This window comes from Crocodylus porosus, unplaced genomic scaffold, assembly GCF_001723895.1.
Source record: "Crocodylus porosus isolate Cpor-Errol unplaced genomic scaffold, CroPor_comp1, whole genome shotgun sequence".
Classification (NCBI taxonomy): domain Eukaryota; kingdom Metazoa; phylum Chordata; order Crocodylia; family Crocodylidae; genus Crocodylus; species Crocodylus porosus.
Genome location: NW_017728931.1, coordinates 134,049,257 through 134,068,136, shown reverse-complemented (window position 1 = coordinate 134,068,136; position 18,880 = coordinate 134,049,257). Strand labels below are relative to the sequence as shown.

Below are 18,880 nucleotides of genomic sequence, written 5' to 3'. Positions count from 1 at the left end.
CCCCCCGCCCCTTCCCCCACAACAGACTTGCCAGCCGGACGCTGCTCTCCGCACTGCCCAGCTGCGCTCCAGCTGTGCGCATGCATGTAGCATTGATTGGCCACATTATCAGCCACATGAGCCAAAAATAGCCGTTTGTCAATTCTCTCAATTTTCCTCATATTGGCACCAATCTGATATGAGATCAGTATATGGGTGCATTTCTACTTCAAGAAGTATTGGACATACTGGAAAGAGTCCAGTGCAGAGAGACAAAAATGATTAAGGAAGCTATACTGGGCAGGGCTGAAAGAACTAGGGTTATTTAGTCTCGGTAAGAGAAGAATGAGGGGAGATTTGATAACAGTCTTCAGATACCTGAAGGGCAATTACAAAGAAGCTGGAGATAAGCTTTTTCTCTGTGGCTGTAGGGGATAGGATTAGGAGCTTCAGCAGAAGAAATTTAGGTTGGAGATTAGGATGAACTTTCTGACTGTCAGAGTTGTCAAGCATTGGACCAGATTACCTAAACTGTGAAATCTCCATCCTTGGAAGTTTTCAAGAGCAGGGTATGCAGATACTTGGTTGGGATGGTTTAGTGAGGATGATCCTACCTTGAGCCAGGGGGCTGAACCAGATGACCTCACGAGGCCCCCTTCCAGACCTACTTTCCTATGATCCTGCAGTTCATATATTTCTCTGGGATTTTGCACACTTAGGGATTGTGGGTTTTAAGCTTGGTCATTTTATTTCTTTGAAGGCAGACTGCACTTGCTGTTGAATTAGAAGCATATGAGTGATATCCTTCTAATCTGTCTGTGTTTCAATCTCACATGAAACTGAAACACTCTAGCGAAGGTAACATATCATTTTAATTATAAAGGATTGGATTTCTCAGATTCTTTCTAATACAAGTCTTAGAAATAAAACGGATGAGCTGTGTTTATTTGGAGATCTCTGATAAGCCTCTGGTACAACCACATTGAATTACTGACTTATAGAAATTAGAGATGGAAAAATCCTTTAGGTCTTCCAGTCCTCACAGAAAGTATCAGATTGCTTCCCATTTTATATGCTCTGATGTTTTTCCAGTCCAAATAGTTTCTGCACTAGGCTTCAGTGTTGCACTGCTGCTTGCATTAAAACCCTCCATTTTACCAATGGAGTTAAAAAAGAATAATTAACTGAACGCTTGAAGTGCATATAAATTACATTTCCAGGATCCTTTGAAGAAACATTGTTTAAAAGATTTTGATTAACATTCAGAGAAGCTCCTAAAAAACTATGGCTGTTCAAGAACAAGATACCAGGACATTTGCTTTCTGGGGTAGCTTGGTTTAAACCAGCCTGCTTTTGGCTGTGCCTTTCTGCTCCGAAGGAGGAGCACCTGAAGCTTTTCAGTGGTGAAAGGTAGACTGTTACTTGTACTCATGCATATGTTTAAATTAGACAAGCCCAGATTTCCTGTAACGCAGCTGTTCTAACTTCAGACTTAACTGAAGTAAGATGTGCCTTGTACCCATGCTGTGGCTCTTGGCTGAGGGGAGAATTGTTGCAGGATAATCTTTGCCTTTACTTTTCTGTTTCACAGTATAACCCAAGGCAAAGGCATGTTAAACTTCACCTAGGTATCCTTTCTTCCTCCCTGTCGTCCACTACAGTCCTTTTTTAGATTGAAGAATGGAGATCAAATACAAGATGTAGCATCACTGGGCTCAATTCTGCTGATTCTTTTAGTTGCAGCGGCTTACGTCAGAGTCACATTTGTTGCCAACTTGCATCTGATGTCCTGCATCCTTAAGCCAAATTCCTACCAGGCCTTGCTGGTCACATAGATTGGCCTCTGCCTTCTGCACTAAGTTCACTTGAAAGTCTTGAGGCTTTGTATAAGAACGGGAACCGCAGGATTGAGGGTCTAGCTGGAATACTGCCATCATGTTTCGTGATCATTCAGTCCCTTCTGATTTACAAAGATGACCGCACCCTTTCAGACCACATGCTGCTGTAAGGTGAAAACAAGAAAGGCACAGCAGTAGTTCCCCTACTCGCATGCCTTGTTTCTAATTGGTTAGAAACTCACACGGGAAGTCTCATGACTCTTGCTGACTTACTGCCAGGTCACCTGAATTTACATAGTAAGGGGAAAAAAATCCCTCAGATCCCATAGCAAAAAACACAGTACAAAAACCGGAATTCAACAGAATGGGCCTCTGCAACACTGAGCCAGATACAGCCCCATTGTAAATCGTTTTGAATCCCATTATCTTTATACAGAACAGAATGCATTTGATATTATCTTGGTAACCTTGGAAAGAGGAATAGATTTGTTTTTCTTTTTACCCGTCTGCAACAATCATAGCCTTATAGTGCTTGTACTGTTGTGAAACTTGAGGTTGGCTGAACTAGGGTACACCCTGCTTTACTTAATCAAGCTGAGCGGAGGACCTTCTTTCTAAAGCCAAATACTGGAACTGAGTCAGAGCTAAGGGAGCACATTTGATCATTCTTTGTGAAGTCTGCTCAGCTCTGTTTAATTAAAATATTTTATTGAGTTCTCTGAGGGCCACTGATCAAAAACAGTAAGTCTCTAAGAAACCCAAATGTTAAGGTTATGTTTATTGAACATTTGATGAAGATGAGAATGAAGTGTAATGTAGCACAGAATAATCTGAGGCCGATTCTTCATGTTGCCATTTATACATGGAGTCAACTACTGATAGTCTGGAAATAAATTTCTTCTGATCATGTGAGTAAATGCTGTGCCACTTAGTGAGTCCTGATTATTTGTGGTTTGGATGCTGATTCGCCGCTGGAAAAGTGACTCCATAGTTATCATTATCTAATGACAGCAAGACCTCCTGACCATCTTTTGGGAGGAGACCAAGGGAGCTCATTACTGAAGAGAGGGTTAGACTTCCTGACTTACCGTAGGAAGGTAATAATGTTTTATATGATACAGCCATCTTAACGGTGAAGATTTGGGGTCAGATTTGATTCTATCTATTATGCATTTAAGTAGAATTATGTAACTAAGTACTATTCTGTCTACCTCATGCAAATTCCTGAAAATCTCTTAATGCATCTGCTTATGTAAAAACTGCAATCTTCACATTAAGACTGGGTCACAGAGAAGCAGAGGGGAGGAGGACTCACTCATCTTTTGCATTAAGTTTGTCAAGGATTTGAGCAAGGTGAGTAGAATTGCTCTTAGGCACCTACATCCACTTACACACCCAACAAGTGAAATAGAATCTGGCCCTTCATGTCTAGGTGTTTGCTTTCTACAGTGGGCTACTTACCTCTCAATATCTCTGTATTTGTTTTTTCAGTCAGATGGATGGACACTTTAATTTACGGAATTTTATTCATTCAGATACCTCTTGTTCTTAAACAGGCTTGTACCCCTCTGCCTTAATCACACAAATCTTGTATGCTCAACTCATTAATTTTCAACTAAGAAATAGCTCCCCGCTCAAATCTGAACACTCACTATCCCCCATCACACTTGGATATAAACCTCAGAATAGAAAGTCTGGAGATTTAGGTTCCTATTTCTGACTTCACCCAAAACTTCCTTTGTCTCTGGGTAAGTCATGTGCTTCCACCTGCTGATCTGTAAAATGGGGATATTTTGTGCTAACCACATAGGGGGATCACAAGGATTATTCTGTGACCGGTTTAAAGACTTCTAGTGAGACTTAGGTGGAAAGTACAGTAGGGCTAAGTACAGTCAAAAAACTGGAGGGTGAATTAATTCAATCTTCACAGGTCAGTTTAAGCTCCACAGATTGAACCGATAAACAAGTGAGTGCACATTCACTTCTAATTCCTGAAATGCAGCCACATGGCTGCAATGGCCCAAGTGAGACGCTGGGGGGGTGGGAGAGGGGCACTAGAATAAGCCTCCCTGCTCGGCTAGAGCAGACAAGGCTAGGCTGTCCACCCTGCAAGGGGGAGTTGTGGGGGAGGTGCAAAGCATCTTGGGATGCTGGGGGACTGTGAGTTAGCTTGAATCTGGAGGGGATCTGGGACAGAAGTTCAATAAACCGATTTAACCTAAATCAGTTAAGTCTGAGACTACATTCATCCAGGTTTGTTTTATACTGGTTTCAGGCATTTTGAAAGTAGTTTACGTGCTCTGATCTTTCTGATCACTTATACCATTTTGTTTGTAATTTCTGTCCCTAGCCTAGATGTGCAAAGCTGTTGGCTGTTTATTAACCAGGCATGGCACCGAAGTTTTATTGGTGTAGAAACGCTGTGGTGTGAGCTAGCACAGTGAACTAGCGCGACATGAAAAACACTGCAGTTGTAGCATAGTAGAGTTTTGTTCTGTTTTTTTTGCTTTTAAATAGCAGCTAGCTCTTCTTCAGTATTGTCTCTCTCATAATTGGTTGCCCAGACAACATCTTCCCAGTGCAGTAAAATGTTGCTGTCAGTCACTGTGATTGTGCCCACAAATAGGGCCTTGCAAGTGTTATACTGATTACCCATCTTCTTCATAGTCTTTCTGCAATTTATCTACTTCAAACAGCTTTCCTGGGTCTTGGTGTCACCAGGATTTTCAGGAATTTCCTAATGGCCTCAAATAAATGTTACTTTCCTTCTCCCAACAGCTCACAATGAATATGTGTTCAAATGTGTGTCAGGGGAGACACTGCAGCATAGTGAAGACAGGCCTGGATGGGGTGTCCAGGGACCTACCAACTCTTTGGCAAGACTCTTCTCCCTTCTTGTGCCTCTGTCTCCCAGCTATGGAATAAGGACAATGCCACTGATATCGTCTAAAAATACGTAGAGATTTCCTGATGAAACAGTGCTGTACAAGGCATTCACATTTCTTCTGATCTTAGAGGGGGAAGTATTTGGTGGGCAGGGAAGGGGTGATATCTTTTTTCAACCAGTTGTGCAGTTGTGAGAGATCATAGACAGACTTCCAGGCGCAAGGTACCATTCCTCGGGTCTGGGAAAGAAGCAGACACAGCTTAAGCTAAGTAGCAGATAGAACAAGAGCCTGGGTAAAACTCCATCTGCAAATAAAACATTGACAAGAAAATACAAAATAAAAATGTAAAAAATTCGTACACCAGCATACAGCAGAAGCCACTGAACTGAAGGCAAATCAGAAGAGCAGCAGTTTTATGAGCAACTCCTGCTTAAATCTGGTAGAGTGAACCCTAAAAATGTCAGCTTTCCGGCACAATGGAAACTGATAATTTGTTCAGTCTTTCTTATCTAATTCTATTCTGATTAGGTTCTTATCTTATACCGTTGACTGAATGCCGCAAATATTTAATTTCACTGCAGTCTGTTGTGGAGAAAAGATTAATATCTCTACCTGTTAGTTCCCCTTTGTGTACTGTTGTGTTAGCCCACTTAAAGATCTCTAGTAGACTGGAGAGGAGGTTTTCCTGCCTCTGTTTCTGCAAGATCACCTGGTGCTGAATTAAAGGTCATTGGTCTGCAGCTCCCAGGATCATTCCTAAGGTCTTTTTTAAAGACTAGTCCTACAACCATTTCCCTTGTAATTGCTGTCTTTAATGAAAATTGCCCATTTTTATGAAGTCAGGTTCTTTAGCTCCTGGGGAATGCTTGAGTGCATTCCACTGGGAACAGAACTAAGGGCTGATGTGCATGAGGTTACTAACGTCCCGTGACTTAACATTATTATTTGTATTATGGCTGCTTGAGACCAACCGAGTTGGGACGCCAGTCTGCTAGATACTGTTCAAACTTTGTGGCCTTTTCTTTGCTTGGGGGGAAAAAAACCTGTTCTTCACTCAGGGCAGCATACACAAGCTAAATGCTAGAAAAGCTAAGGAAGATGATAGTTTTGATTCAAGTGAGCAGGCTAAGCTAGCCACATAAGCACCACCATAATCTCTAACTTAACTTTCATTAGTAAATGATAATTCCAACCCTGATAGTTCGCAGCCTACAGGGAGTGATGAATGCCCTCAACCTCTGCTAACTTCAGTGAGCGGAGGAACCATGCGACTTACAGCGTCGAGCCCTCTGGTCGTTGGAACAGAGATGGGGCTGGTTTCCCTTAGACACGAAAGAGTGCTGGGATCAGATACACCAAGCCAGGGGTAGGCAATCCCTGGCATGGGTGCCAGAGTGTGGCACTTGAAGATACTTTGCTTGGCATGCATGCCTTTGGGTGGATGGCAAGGAAGGGGCCAGGGCTATATGGCCATAGCTAGGATCAAGCTCTTCATGGCTCCCCCACCATCCGCCCCAGGCACCCCAACATGTTACAGGTTGAAGTTGCAGGTGTTTTTGGCACTCTGCCCAAAAATGTTGCTGACCCTGCACTAAACTCCTGTTCAGAAATTGTTATAGGTAAGGGTTTTGGTAAACAACACTGTTTTTCTTCTGAAATGAATATTAGTGCTTAACCAGTTACAATGAATGCATCTAAAATGTTCTGCGAGTCCCTCAGGCCTAGGCAGGTGGTACATTAGCACATTAACTAGACTTTTAAATTAGCACCACAAATAAAATCAATATGAGCACTTCAGAGAAGGCCTCTTTCTGGCAGAAGCGCTGTCAGAGATATTGGCTCTGTGATAAGAAGGTGACTATGTTAACTAACTCAGCTCAAATCAGTTAGGGCCCTTTTGTCAAGATATCATTTTATATTTTCACTTTTTAAAGGGGGATTCTCATGATACAGTCCATTCAATTGAAAATTACATTATTGTGGCCCAGGCCAGCTATTACATTCTTGTGATGAGTCAATATAGGGCTTAGGCCTGCCAGGTGCTAGGCAGTTTGTCTGGGATATTACAAAGCACATGCTTTGTGATATCTGCACGTACTTTGCAATATTTGTAATATTGAGCATGCGCTCAACTTTATGCATACGAATACAGTACACCTTGACATTCTGGTGTGGTACGCTTCAGACATCCAGCACAATTTCGAAGGAGTTAACTTGCATTAATAGTAGTCACTAAGTGGTGTGTCAAGGTGGGTTAGCTAACATCATTTTTAAAGAAATACACCCTTTTCTCTGATTCCATGGGAGTAAACTTTTCAAGGGTACCTGCCTCAGGGCCAGATTTTTAAAAATGTCTACTGATTTTTAACATTACATTTACCATTCTTCTGTAAATCAGGCCTCTTTAATGGACCTCAGTTTGGGACCAAACAACCAAAACATCCAACATCACAAGTCACTTGAAGATTTTGAATGAAGAAGGCCCTTATGCACTTAGGAGGCCAAGTCTCACTCACATTCAATGAGAGTTGGTCTCATATGGGCTCAATTCACTTTTGAAAATGGGATTTAGGGTCATAAATCATGTAGGCAGATTTGCAAAATTAATTTTAAATGGTAGGCACTCGCTAAGGCAGTGCCTCTCAGCTCTTCCTTCTTACAGGACAGACCTTAGGTCCACCGCTCGTATCCTTTTGCAGCTACAGCAGCAGTGCTAACTCATGGGACTGTTCAAGGGAATCTACTATATTAATTTGGTTAACTTTCTTGGCTTAGGATCCAATCCAGCTACTGCTGAAGTCTGTGGAAAATTTCCTTTTGTGGGAGTTGGGTCGGACCCTTTTCTGTATGTGTTTTTTCCCCTTCATGTTAAGTCTTTGTCTTACATTTCCGAAAGGGCTTTTCACCACATCTCTGCTTTGCCAGAAATCCAGTGGCGATCCCAACTCATGTCAAAGCTGTAAGTTTTCCTTAGCCCTGCAGAGGCCGTTGGACCAAGAAATTAAAGTAAACAGTAGATTTCCGTGTTTGCTTTTGAGTTACTCAGTATCTCTGTGAGCTAAGGGCTGGAAAATCCTGGTAAGTCTTTGAAATAGCCTTATTAGCAGCTAGCACCCCCAGGAGTTGTTTAGACAGTAACATGAGTAATAAAGTAAAAGCAAAGCTTGTGAGGGGCATTCATCAGAGCCTTTTCAGACAGCATAACTGATGAGAGCTCCCCAGCTGCATCACGGTTTGACAGAATAGGGGCTGTTTGCAAGCTGTCATGGCTGAAGACACAAATTCCATGTCACTGACTTCAAGCTTTCTTTGTAATGCCAGATCGGAAAGAGCTGAGGGCTGGAAAGTACCAGCAGGGGTGCACCCGTGCATTAGGAACACTGTTGTGCTCAATGCACTGCTTCATGGAGCAAATCCTCAGTCTAAGGACATGGGCTGGGTGCTGAAGGGAGGGATGGCAGCGTTGAAGAAAGAGGCATGCACCCCATCAGCCTATTGATCAGCTGTTGCATGAATGCCATTTTGGTCCAATGGCTGAAGTAGCCTCACATACCTCTCTGCAGTGATCTCTCAGGGTTTGGCCACTGACAGTGCCTCTCCCTTGGTCCACCCAGGCCCTGCTTACTCCCACCCTGTCTTGTCCCAGATGATGAGGCTTAATCCATTTCTGCTTAATGGGCAGCACATTCCACATGCAGCTCAAATTCTCAGGGTCTCTCTAGTCTCATCCCCTAACTCTTGATTGCATTGTCCATCGTCACACTAACATCAATTCCTCTCTGTACCTTGAGCCTTGCCAACGTGGCAGAATCTCATCATGGCTCCTCAGAAAAGTTCACACAGGTGTTGCTGCAGGGACTTAGTAACCAGTCACACCCCTAAGTCTGGCATAACAGCAGGTGCAGGCCAATCCAGCGTCCTCTGGTAGCTCGTACAAGTACATGTGTCTGGTGTAGCCCAGCCCCTACATCAAGCTCCCGATATTGTGATCTTTCTCATTCTCACACATGAGTCAGACTCTCCAACTTCCCGTTTTGGTGCTCTTCTGGGGAGCTCATCACAAGCTGCATCATCTGTGCAAGGGTGGCATTCCTGTGGCACTGCGGTTCATTTGAAATAGGAATAAAAATGGCATTCTTCATCCCCACCATTCAAGAAAAATGGCCAGCAGGTGGTACAGTACTGGGAGCAAATAAGGGCTACGTTTGGCTGTCAGGGCAGTGGGAAGAACAAGTGACGTCTTGTCAACACATTCTAATAATTTACTTTGTACAATATGTTCAGAAGGTTTAAAATTTCAGAGTAGTTCTCATATGTTAAGCTCTTTACGAGAACATGAACTGCTACTGTTCTTTGGCATTCAGTTATTGCATATTTTGGAAGCTTCTTAGCAGACTTAGCTGTTGAGTAGAGAGTAGGCCAGCTCACTTTGAAGGGCTGCAGCAACTTTTCTTATTCTAAAAACCTCTTTGCAGGGGAATCCTTCCAGTTTTCTTTTCAGACTTGTCTTTTTTGTGAATTATAAAAACAACTCAGAAGTCAGACCAGGAAGTCAAAGGTTCTGTTTATCCAAAGAACAGGTGAGGCTGAGGCTCACATCCACTTTCACAGCGTGTCCAAATCATGACTACTTAAGGGAGAAGGAAGGGTGGATTGTGATCTCAGACTTTTTTTACTTCTTTAGCATCATCTCTGGAAACAACTTGCTACCGTCTCAGTAAGTGCTGTGTCTTGCAGTCCTTTAGGGGCTATACAACTTTACTGCCCACTTGCAAATGAAATGAGATCACAAGTTCATTTCTCATCAGGCCACCAAGCCCCCTGCATATGGGACGGCAGAGGTAGCCAGGCACAAAACAAATGTAGCAGATCTACTGCAACTATAACACTGCTTCATCCAGTGCTAAAAGTGGAGCTGTTTTGCTGCATGTGTATCATTTTCAGCTTGTACTCACATAACCATTAGAAGATAACAGGTGCTTCCCGTTTGAAAGGAAAGGGCTCCAAATGTACATATATTCACACCCTTTGTAAGCCCCGTGTATACACTAGGCAAATGGTTCTCAACCTTTTTAGGTTACCTCTCAGAAAATACCAGCTTTTAACTTCGACTCATTTGTTTTGACTATGGAAGAAATAAAAGAAATTCTTCTGTGAAGAGAATATAAATTCCTAAGTTTAACTTATGAATCATTTGTGGGTGTTTGTACCTAGTGGCACCCTGTGTCATCCTAAAAAGGATCTCATGGCACTAGGCACTTCACATAAAGTAGTAGAGTTTTTCTTTAGATCATGAGCCATCTTTTCATTCTCTTTGTGTACAGCATCTACTGCGCTGGAATCCTGGTCCATGAATGAAGTGCCAAGGGGCATTGCAGTCCCTAGGAACATAAGGGATTCTCCATCACTTGCAGTCCTTAAATGAAGCCTGTGTGTCTTGCTATGTTACTGCTGAAACCAAAGTTACAGTCTTAGTGTAGAAAGTGAGTGATGTTCCTTGGTCCTTGTTATGCAGGAGCTCAAACTAGACAATCATGATGGTGTCTTCTGGCTTTAAAATCTGCGAGCCTGTGAGCACAACTTCTTAATAGCAATGAGTCTCTGCTGCGGAGAGCTTACAATATAACTGGAGACAAAGGTAGAGAAGTCCCATGCCAAGGGAATGGACTGGGGAGAGAGGCTGACAAGGATCATGAGTTTGCTTTGGTAGCTCAGCCCTCATTGTATTGCTGTTCTCTTTACAGGATGTTTTGTTTTATGGCAGTAGGAATATGAGTAGGATTGACTTTTTGCTTGTTTGGTGACTTTCCTTATGGAGGGAAAGGAGAAAGTGCAGAGGAGATGAGTATCAGAAGGCATGAATTTCTGACGGTGATATCTTTTATTGGACCAACTGTGTAGCTGGGATGAAATTAGACACGTTTTTAATGGAAGACATTCTTCCTTGTGGATGCTAATGTAAGACAGTCTCTGCTCAGGAGAAAGAAAGTCTTTCATTCAAAAGCTTGGCTAACTTTATCTCATCTACATAGTCAGTCCAATAAGAGAGTTCACCCTAAGAAATCCTTGCCTTTTGCATAATTTCTGGACCATCATGGCTACAACATCACCCTTACACTAGAGTTTCACTAGAGGAAGAGAAGGCTATGGGGGTAGGAAGGGTCTTTGGACTTAGAAGATCTGTTCAGTTCCTTGCAGTCTAGATGACAGAAGAAGTGAGAGGGAAGGGGAGATGAAAGGAGGCGGTGGCAAAGGGAGTTCCATGTTGTAGCGAGCTAAATGTACAGAGGAATTGAGGGGACAACAGCCTCCCAGTCAAACAACAGGTAAGAATAAAACCATCTCTGAGATGAGGTCTGGGTCTGGGGGACACCTTCCTTCTTCCTGTTCCAGTTCTGCAAAGGCAAGGACTGTTCTGGGTGCTGGAGTTTGCTCCTCTCACTGTTACTGCGGCAACCCAATGTCCTCACTGGTTCCAGGGAGTGGTATGGAAATGGGAGCCATGGCCCTGCCGTTGCTTCCTGGTGCCAGCACGCATCAGAAAACACCAACTTCCCATCACTGTGGAAACCAGTTCCCTTGTGGGTTTGGTGGAAGTTCGTGGGCCATCTGCTGCATGCTGTACTACTGGATTAGACCAGCAGAAAAGGGAATACATTTTTATCCACTAGTTAATTCACTCTCCCTTGCACCATTTTCATCTCTTTCTCCTCAGCCACCTGTTTTATTTTATTGCACAGAACAACTGGTCTTCTCTCTTTAACCACAGCTCCTGCTTTCCTCCCTGGTACTTGGCACACCCATTTCTACGATCCTTCTCAGACTTTGTTCTTCAGGTTCACCTCAACTTCTTTCAGGACTTCATTGCCCCTGTAGTTCAGGAGGTTGATTGTTATACAGCTGCTTTTCCCAGGAGGAGACAGAAGCCCTGTTGGTGAAATCATTAGCTTAGGACTTAAAAGATCTGTTCACTTCCTTGCTCTCTGCATGATCTGGGGCTAGTCACCCAGACCCTATAGAGTAAAGGGGGAAAATGAGGTGCCTTAGAATAGGATTCACTGCATCCAGCCTACTGAATGGAGAGATGTCTAAATTATCCTTGGGTAGATGCATCTACACAAGATGTTTAGTGTGCAGTTGACTAATTAGGTATGAAATAAATGTCTTGGTGTCTATACATGTGCCCCTACTAGGCTAGAGTAAGCCAATTTATTCTGCAGCAGAAATACAAGTAGTATCTCGCTGCAGAGTAAAAAACACCACAACAGCACTTGTGTAGATGCTGGAGTGGCTGGCTGGGGCATGAGGGCACTTCAGTGTGGGGGTTTGCCTGCTGGCTAGCCCTGCACTGAAGCTACCTCATTCCCCAGCCAGCCCCTCTGGAGCACATTGAGTTGGGGGGAGCAGCCCTGGGCTGGCAAGCTGACACCCAGGGCCCCCTGCCAGCTGAGACTGCTGTGACCCGGGTCCATGTTTTTGCACATGAATAAGGGGTTCAAAAGGTGCTCCCGGGAGCAATAAACTCTGCTGCAATAAGTTCAAGAGTTCATTCATGTGCAGTCATATCATGTGTAGATGTACCCGGTGTGCCTGAAGTCTTGTGTCTCCCTGGGTTAGGTGCTTATGTGAGATTGGGATTCACAATTCAGATATCTTCTCAGGTTTAGGCCTTGAGACATTCCTTTTGGTTCAGGGTCAGTCTTTTCTTTTAAGACATCACTGTGCAGAAAGAAATGCAAGATTCATTGACCCAAAAGCAAGCAAGAAGGTCCGTGCCCGTGATCAGAGCATTCCCTACAGTTCTGAAGTCTGTCCATGGTCCCGACGTTGTTTCATTATTTTATTCAGTGACTCTTCAATGCAAAATGCTTGAGCAGACATGAGCCTGATCCTTCTCCCTTTAAAGTCAATGGCCAGACTTCCACAGGAGCAGGAGCAAGAGCAAGTCTATTATTAATATATGTCACCCCCATAGAACTGAAGGAGATGTTAACAAAGCACATGATTGAATCCAGGGACCTCTGAGTTTTAATCCTGGCTCTGAAATGGCAGCAGCATGACAAGAAGAAGGTGATGGGGGTGCAAGAATGGCAGCTGGTGCCACAGCTGACCTGGCTGCTGCCAGCCCAGCCACCACCAGTGTCCCAGCCACCACTGTCACCCAGGGCTCCAAACTTCCTAGTTACACTTCTGTAACACAGTCCCCACTAGAGGTACTTGGCAAGCTCCTTAACCTCTCTGTGGGCGTGTCTGCACGTTGTAACAGGATTACATCTTCAGCAGCATTTTTTGGCCTACGAAGGTACCCCAGAGTCCTTTGATATCTCGTTTTCCTCCAGGAACAAACTCCCTTTCGCTTTGCTGCTATGACTTGATGTTCCTTGGTTCTTGAAGAGAAGGCTGCCCCAGGGCTTCCTAGGCAGTACCTATGCTCTCCCTCACCCAAGGTGAGGGACTTGTGCTGTAGAGGCTAATTGCACATTCCAGCCTTCCCTTAACATGCCTCATACCTCACAAGTGTTGGCTGTATGTCTCTGTTGGGACTTCAGCCTACTCAGCTTCTGCCCCTTTATCTAGACCCACCAGCCTAGACCCACTATGGAGGGTCAGGCTCCGAAGCTCTAGCCCCTTAGGCTCTGGACACATGGTCCTATACCCTGTTCCCTAACTCTCTACTGGGACTTCAGCTGATCCAGCCTCATCCCCTTTTTATATGGCTAGGACCTTTACCCCATACCTATAGTCTCAGGCACAGCTTAAAGCCGCTAGCCCCCAGCTGGGCCCCTGGCTCTTGTCTGCTGCACCCTCCTAGCCCCTCTATAGCTGCACCCCTTGGATGCTGATGAGATCTTCACCTCCCCTACAGCCTCTGCCACCAACCACCAGTTCACAAAATGCAACATAAGCATTAAGCTCCTGGACTATAACAAAATAAGAGTAAAAAGGCAATCTTCCCTGCTTACAGTTCTGTGGGTCCATCTCTGCATCCCAGCATCTGCTACTCTGCTTCAAAGAGCTGTTACAGCTTCTCTGGGGGTCTCCGGAGTCCACCCTCTCACACAGTCACACCGGCTCAGACCAGAGTTTATATAGCTCTGGCCTCAAGCTCTCTTCTGGTCACCTGACACTAATCACCTGACCAGCCAGCCAGGCTTAGCTTTTAACACCAGCTCTGCTGGCCTGCTGTGCCCTGAAATTTCTGTTCTTAGGGAGTTGTCATGCTTCCTAGTAACCGGGCTCAGGTTCCCTGTTACAACGTGTATTTACGCTGGCTTAAATTTATGCAGGAGTAGGCCAGTGTCTACACGTGCAGGCGATAGAGCGCATTAACGCTGTGTGTGGACTAAAGTTAGTCCCGAGTCAGTCCACACACACAGTGTTACTGCATAGTAAGGCATCTACACATTAGTTACTGCGCAGTAGCTAACTGGGCGTAAATTTGATAACTTCAGTTATCAAATTTACACTCAAGTCGGCATAAGTCACCATATTTACCACACAGCACAGGCATGCACAAGTAGATGCATACTCGTACTGCGCAGTAATTTTGGTCACTGCACAGTAAATGCACATGTGTAGATGCGCCCTGTGTGGAGCTTTCCATTCTCTAAAATGGGGTGAATGATTGGCTACCTCAGAAATGGACTGCGAGGGTTCAATAGTTTTTGTGTTTGAAGATCAGAGCAGTGCAAACAATACATGCTAAATGGAAGTAGGAATAGTAACAACATTGCGAGAGAAGCGTCAAAATCATGTGACTTTTTTATATAATGGCCAAAGCCTGCCAAGCATCTCTCAGTTGGGAATATCGTGTATCCTGTGTTACAGGGCTGTGTGAAGCTTACTTCTTCCTAGCCTACAAGGACCTTCCTGAATTTCACTTCAAGCTATAGTTCTGCTCTCATTTTGTCCTTTGTTTCTCCCAGTCATCTTGCCCTACAAGCCAGTCTAAGCTCCATGCCTTCTTTCTCCTGTCCTCTGCATAAGAAATAGCCTGCTGAGTACCTCGTCTTCCCTTAAATTCTTTCTTTGAAACCTGCCCATTGCTCTTCCTTAATAATTTCCACTACTTTACCCTCTAGGTTTGTCATCTATTTTTTTGTCTTTTTTGTCTCATAGCTCTTTGCATCTGGGATTCTTTATGGACCAGATACTTTTTCAGCAACTGTATAAGGGCAAGATTTGAATATGCTCGATCACCTCAAGTAACCCCTTACTCTTTGATGGTACCATTGGCCTAGATGGAATTATCCCTCACTATTAATAATTTTGCCAGGGTCTAGTCAACCAAGGGGCGGGGAGTGGGGGCGTTCTGCTGGGTTTTTTAATGTTCAAACTCCTAAGATGTTGAGAAAAGCTGGTGCTTATTTAAACCCAGGTCAACTTTTGAAATGTCATGAGCAATGATTTTTGCATTACTATGGACAACTTTCTTTGAAAACTTAAAAGCTCGTTTACGTGAAAAAGATTAGAGTCATGGTGTTTTAAAATTCAGTGTCAAGTATTTGAAAATGACAGATCCTAGTATATAATTCTTCAGACTTTCATGAAGAAAACTTGACTTTTTAAACTTCTAGTGATTTAAAAGGCGAAACAAAACCCTGTTTCATTTGAATAAATGCCCAACCCCTGAATTTCAGGGAAAATTCAAGATACAGTGGCTAAAAGCTTTAGATGTAAAGAAGGCTCAGTTCCTTTGTATGTGTGTCTAGTTCGTAGCCCTTTTTCTCTCTCTCTCTTCTGTTGTGGTATCCTTGCTCCCTGAGACAGAAGGGCAAGCTGACACCAACAACCATGGCGCTTCATTAGTCAGCTTGTGGGAGGTAGGGTGACAGCTGTCTAGCTTTCATCCCTCTCCTGGAGACCTTAGCTTATCAGCTTGGCAACACACTGCACTTGTTTTGAGATGCTTCCTGAAGTCTTCTGTTTGGGAATATGATGCCAAGTTGTCTCAGTAAAGGTGCATCTGAGAAACTGGACAACACCGCCTCATTTTTCTTTGAGTCGCTATCAGCTCTTTTGACAGGAAGCTGATGGCCCTATAACCCTTATAGTCTTTTATATTTTTTTGTTTTTGTTTTTTCCATCTCTGTCAGCAAATGATGAATTTAGCATTATGAATCACACGTCTCAGAAATGTATAAACTTGTTCTGCTTATGTGTGGCCTGACTCTGGTGGGTGCTGAGCACGACCTGGTCCTCTGAACTCTCACAGAAAGTGGCAGGCGCTACGCGGAACTGGGCTAATAGACCCTAGCTTTCATGGATGACTGTTGAGTCCTACATTAGCTGCATTCACTGCATTTTGTTTTTATAACATTTAGTTGTATGATTTTCTTTTTCTCAGCTCCTGAAGTCTTGGCCCAGAAGCCCTACAGTAAAGCAGTGGACTGTTGGTCCATCGGAGTCATTGCTTACATTCTGTAAGTATTTATTAATTTCTTAATCATAAAAGTCAGTTAATTTGTAACATGCACCCTCCACTGGGCTGCGTAGTTCTTCCAAGCAATGGGCACTCATCTCTACTGTCCAAGGACCACAGCAGTTTGAACCACAGACAGGCCCTCCACTTACGACAAGAGTGCTGTCTCAGCTGGTTCAACTGGACTGAAGCAGGGTCCTTTAGAACTAAAAGTATGCGTGCGACACAGAGGTTGTCTGTACCAGTTGTTGGCCATCCCATATGTACATAGTGTGCGTACATGTGAATTTTAATGCTCCTCTTACATGTCCAGCTGCCCTCATTTACACAGATGTCAGGATGAAGTGGCTGCAGGCATTCTCTTCTTAGGGGTTTCTCAGGAGGGCCTGTAATCTTAATTCACGTCTCTGGGGACTATATCCTTTTCTGCAAACTGAGCGGGGAAAAAAACTGGCCTCTGATGACAAAGAAGGAAAAGTATGGATGAGGAAAGAGCCCTCAAGGGTGCTTTCCTAGCTCCCAGTAATTTTTTTCCATTGCTAAAATGACCTTTTGACTAAATTTTACAGTCTTGAAAATAATGAAAATGAAAAAAATGAAAACAAACTGAAATTAAGCTAGTTTTTTGGCAGCTTTTGGATTTTCGATTTTAATGAAAACATTTCAACAAAAATGAAAACTTTCTGTCAGCGTTTGTCATAGGGGCATTCCATTCTATAATCCTCCGTATGCTCGGGTCATCAGGGTAACGTGAACTGAATATTGCATAATCTGTTTTTATTGGTTGTCAGATATCGAATTCAAGGCTAAGACCTTGCTCATATAATTAAAACCTTGCTCATGTAACTGACCTTAGTGGTGCTTCAGATGACAGTAAGGATTGGATGAATGAGGAAGGTAAATGATACCACGTTGTTAAGCCATAGACAGTGTTGCTGCAAAGTGTCCCCTTACTCCACAGGAGTTGAACATCCAGAACCAACCCTTGCATTAGTTCTACCGATGGAACTCCAGTCCATAGGAACTGAGAATTTAAACCAGTGCTTTAACCACATTTGTTGTCCTGTATATGTTTAGGGAGAAATACCACAGTTATGGGATGTGAACTTCCAACATCTAGCATGGCAGAGTAAGGTGCTATCCCTGTTCCCAGCTAGCCCAACTTGTACATTTAGGCTAGGGACAGACATTACCCATAAACCGGTTTAAGTGATCAGAAACTGGTTTAAACCTGTAACAGCACAAAACTTCAGTGTACATAAACCCGTTTCAAAATGGCTGAAACTGGTTTAATTTAAACCTGATTGAATGTAGTATCAGATGTAACTGATTTGGGTCAAACCAGTTTATGCAATGTCTGACCCAGACCCTTTCCTAGTTTAAGTTAAACTAAAGTATCCCAGCATCCCAGATGCTTTTCAGCCCTGGTCTGGGCTGTGCTCTCTGCTTCAGAGAGCAGAGATGGCCCCGCCTCTCTGCTCCCTAGCTGGAGCTCCAATGGAGGCTGCAGGCACAGCAAGGCCTGCCTTGCTTTCCTCTGCCCCACCCACCCTCTCTGCTCAAACAGGGATCCCCCCTCCTTCCCTCCCATCTCCCACAGCATGGACCCCAGCCCCACAGACCCTAGACATGTGGTATGGTAGCTAATGCTGAATGGTGTCTGTGTGGGTGTGTCTCCCAGTTTCACTGGGATAGGCAGACAGAACAGGGTCTGCATAGGACTTTTTGAAGCTAATCAACAGGTCAGTTGGTAATGTCTCTCTGTTCCTTCCTTGGAAAAAGCTGTTTAAGAAGAGCTTGAACTAATGAGAAAGGCGTTGTTCTGTTGTTGGTCTCTTAAACACTGTTATCAGCCCCTTGCTAGCTCCCTTGGCAGTTAGGTTTGCAGACAGTATGAAGGTCTGGGGTATGGAGGCATAGATATAGCAACACTCCTGCCCCTTGAGAAGTAAGTGGGGAAAATCCTGGGACAGCGCAGGCAGAGTTGGTGTTTACACCCCTCCCTAATCAGAGTGTCCTGCCTGGCTATGTCCCCGCTCAGCTCAGAACTACAGAAGAGAAGGGAGGGCTGCTTTAGCACCCCTCAGCTTCTAGCTTGAGCCACTGCAGGCATGTGCCTGCATTTCTTGAGTCCAGAGGGAATGTCTTTACAGTTGCAAACTGATTCAGCCTAGGCAGATTAGACTAACCTGCAAAGATTGAATCAATTCAGGCTCAGGATTTTTGAATGTCTGTCCCTAGCTCTAAGGCATGTCCACTCATGCCAATTTAAGCATTAGCCATCTTTAAGGTGTGCTAAGGGCACAGGTCTATATGTGCATGCCCTTAATGCACTTTAAAAATGGTGATTTTAGGCTATGCATGCCTAAATTTGATACCAGATTTTGTAGATACCTAAAGCACCTTAATGCACGTGTAGACATGCTAAGGCACATTAATGCTCTGTATATTGACTGACTTGGGACTAACTTTAGCCTTAGCTTATTCACATGTAGATGCATGCCTAAATCACCTTAATGTGCATTAGGCAAATGCGCATTGAATTTAGACATGCATAAAAGCACATGTAGACATGCCCAAAGTGTAGATTACATTGGAAGCCCTAACATAATAGTTTTTCTGCAAAGAGGTATAGGAGGTGGTACGTGATGCTGAAAAGGATACAGCTCCAATTTCACCCCTTCTTCTGTTCTTCATTAAAGGATAGTCCATTTTCTGCTCCACAAAGTGAAAGAGGTTAGAAGTCGAGATGG

General features: G+C 43.8%; 1 protein-coding gene across 1 annotated transcript in view; it reads left to right on the top strand.

Annotated features, from left to right (window-relative positions):
* The window catches only part of CAMK1D (calcium/calmodulin dependent protein kinase ID), a 307,209-nt gene that overhangs the window by 251,421 nt on the left and 36,908 nt on the right, over positions 1–18,880 (top strand). The window contains exon 6 of the mRNA XM_019543697.1: positions 16,053–16,128. Coding sequence (XP_019399242.1) covers positions 16,053–16,128 — 76 coding nt within the window. The remainder of the gene's footprint in view (positions 1–16,052; positions 16,129–18,880) is intronic.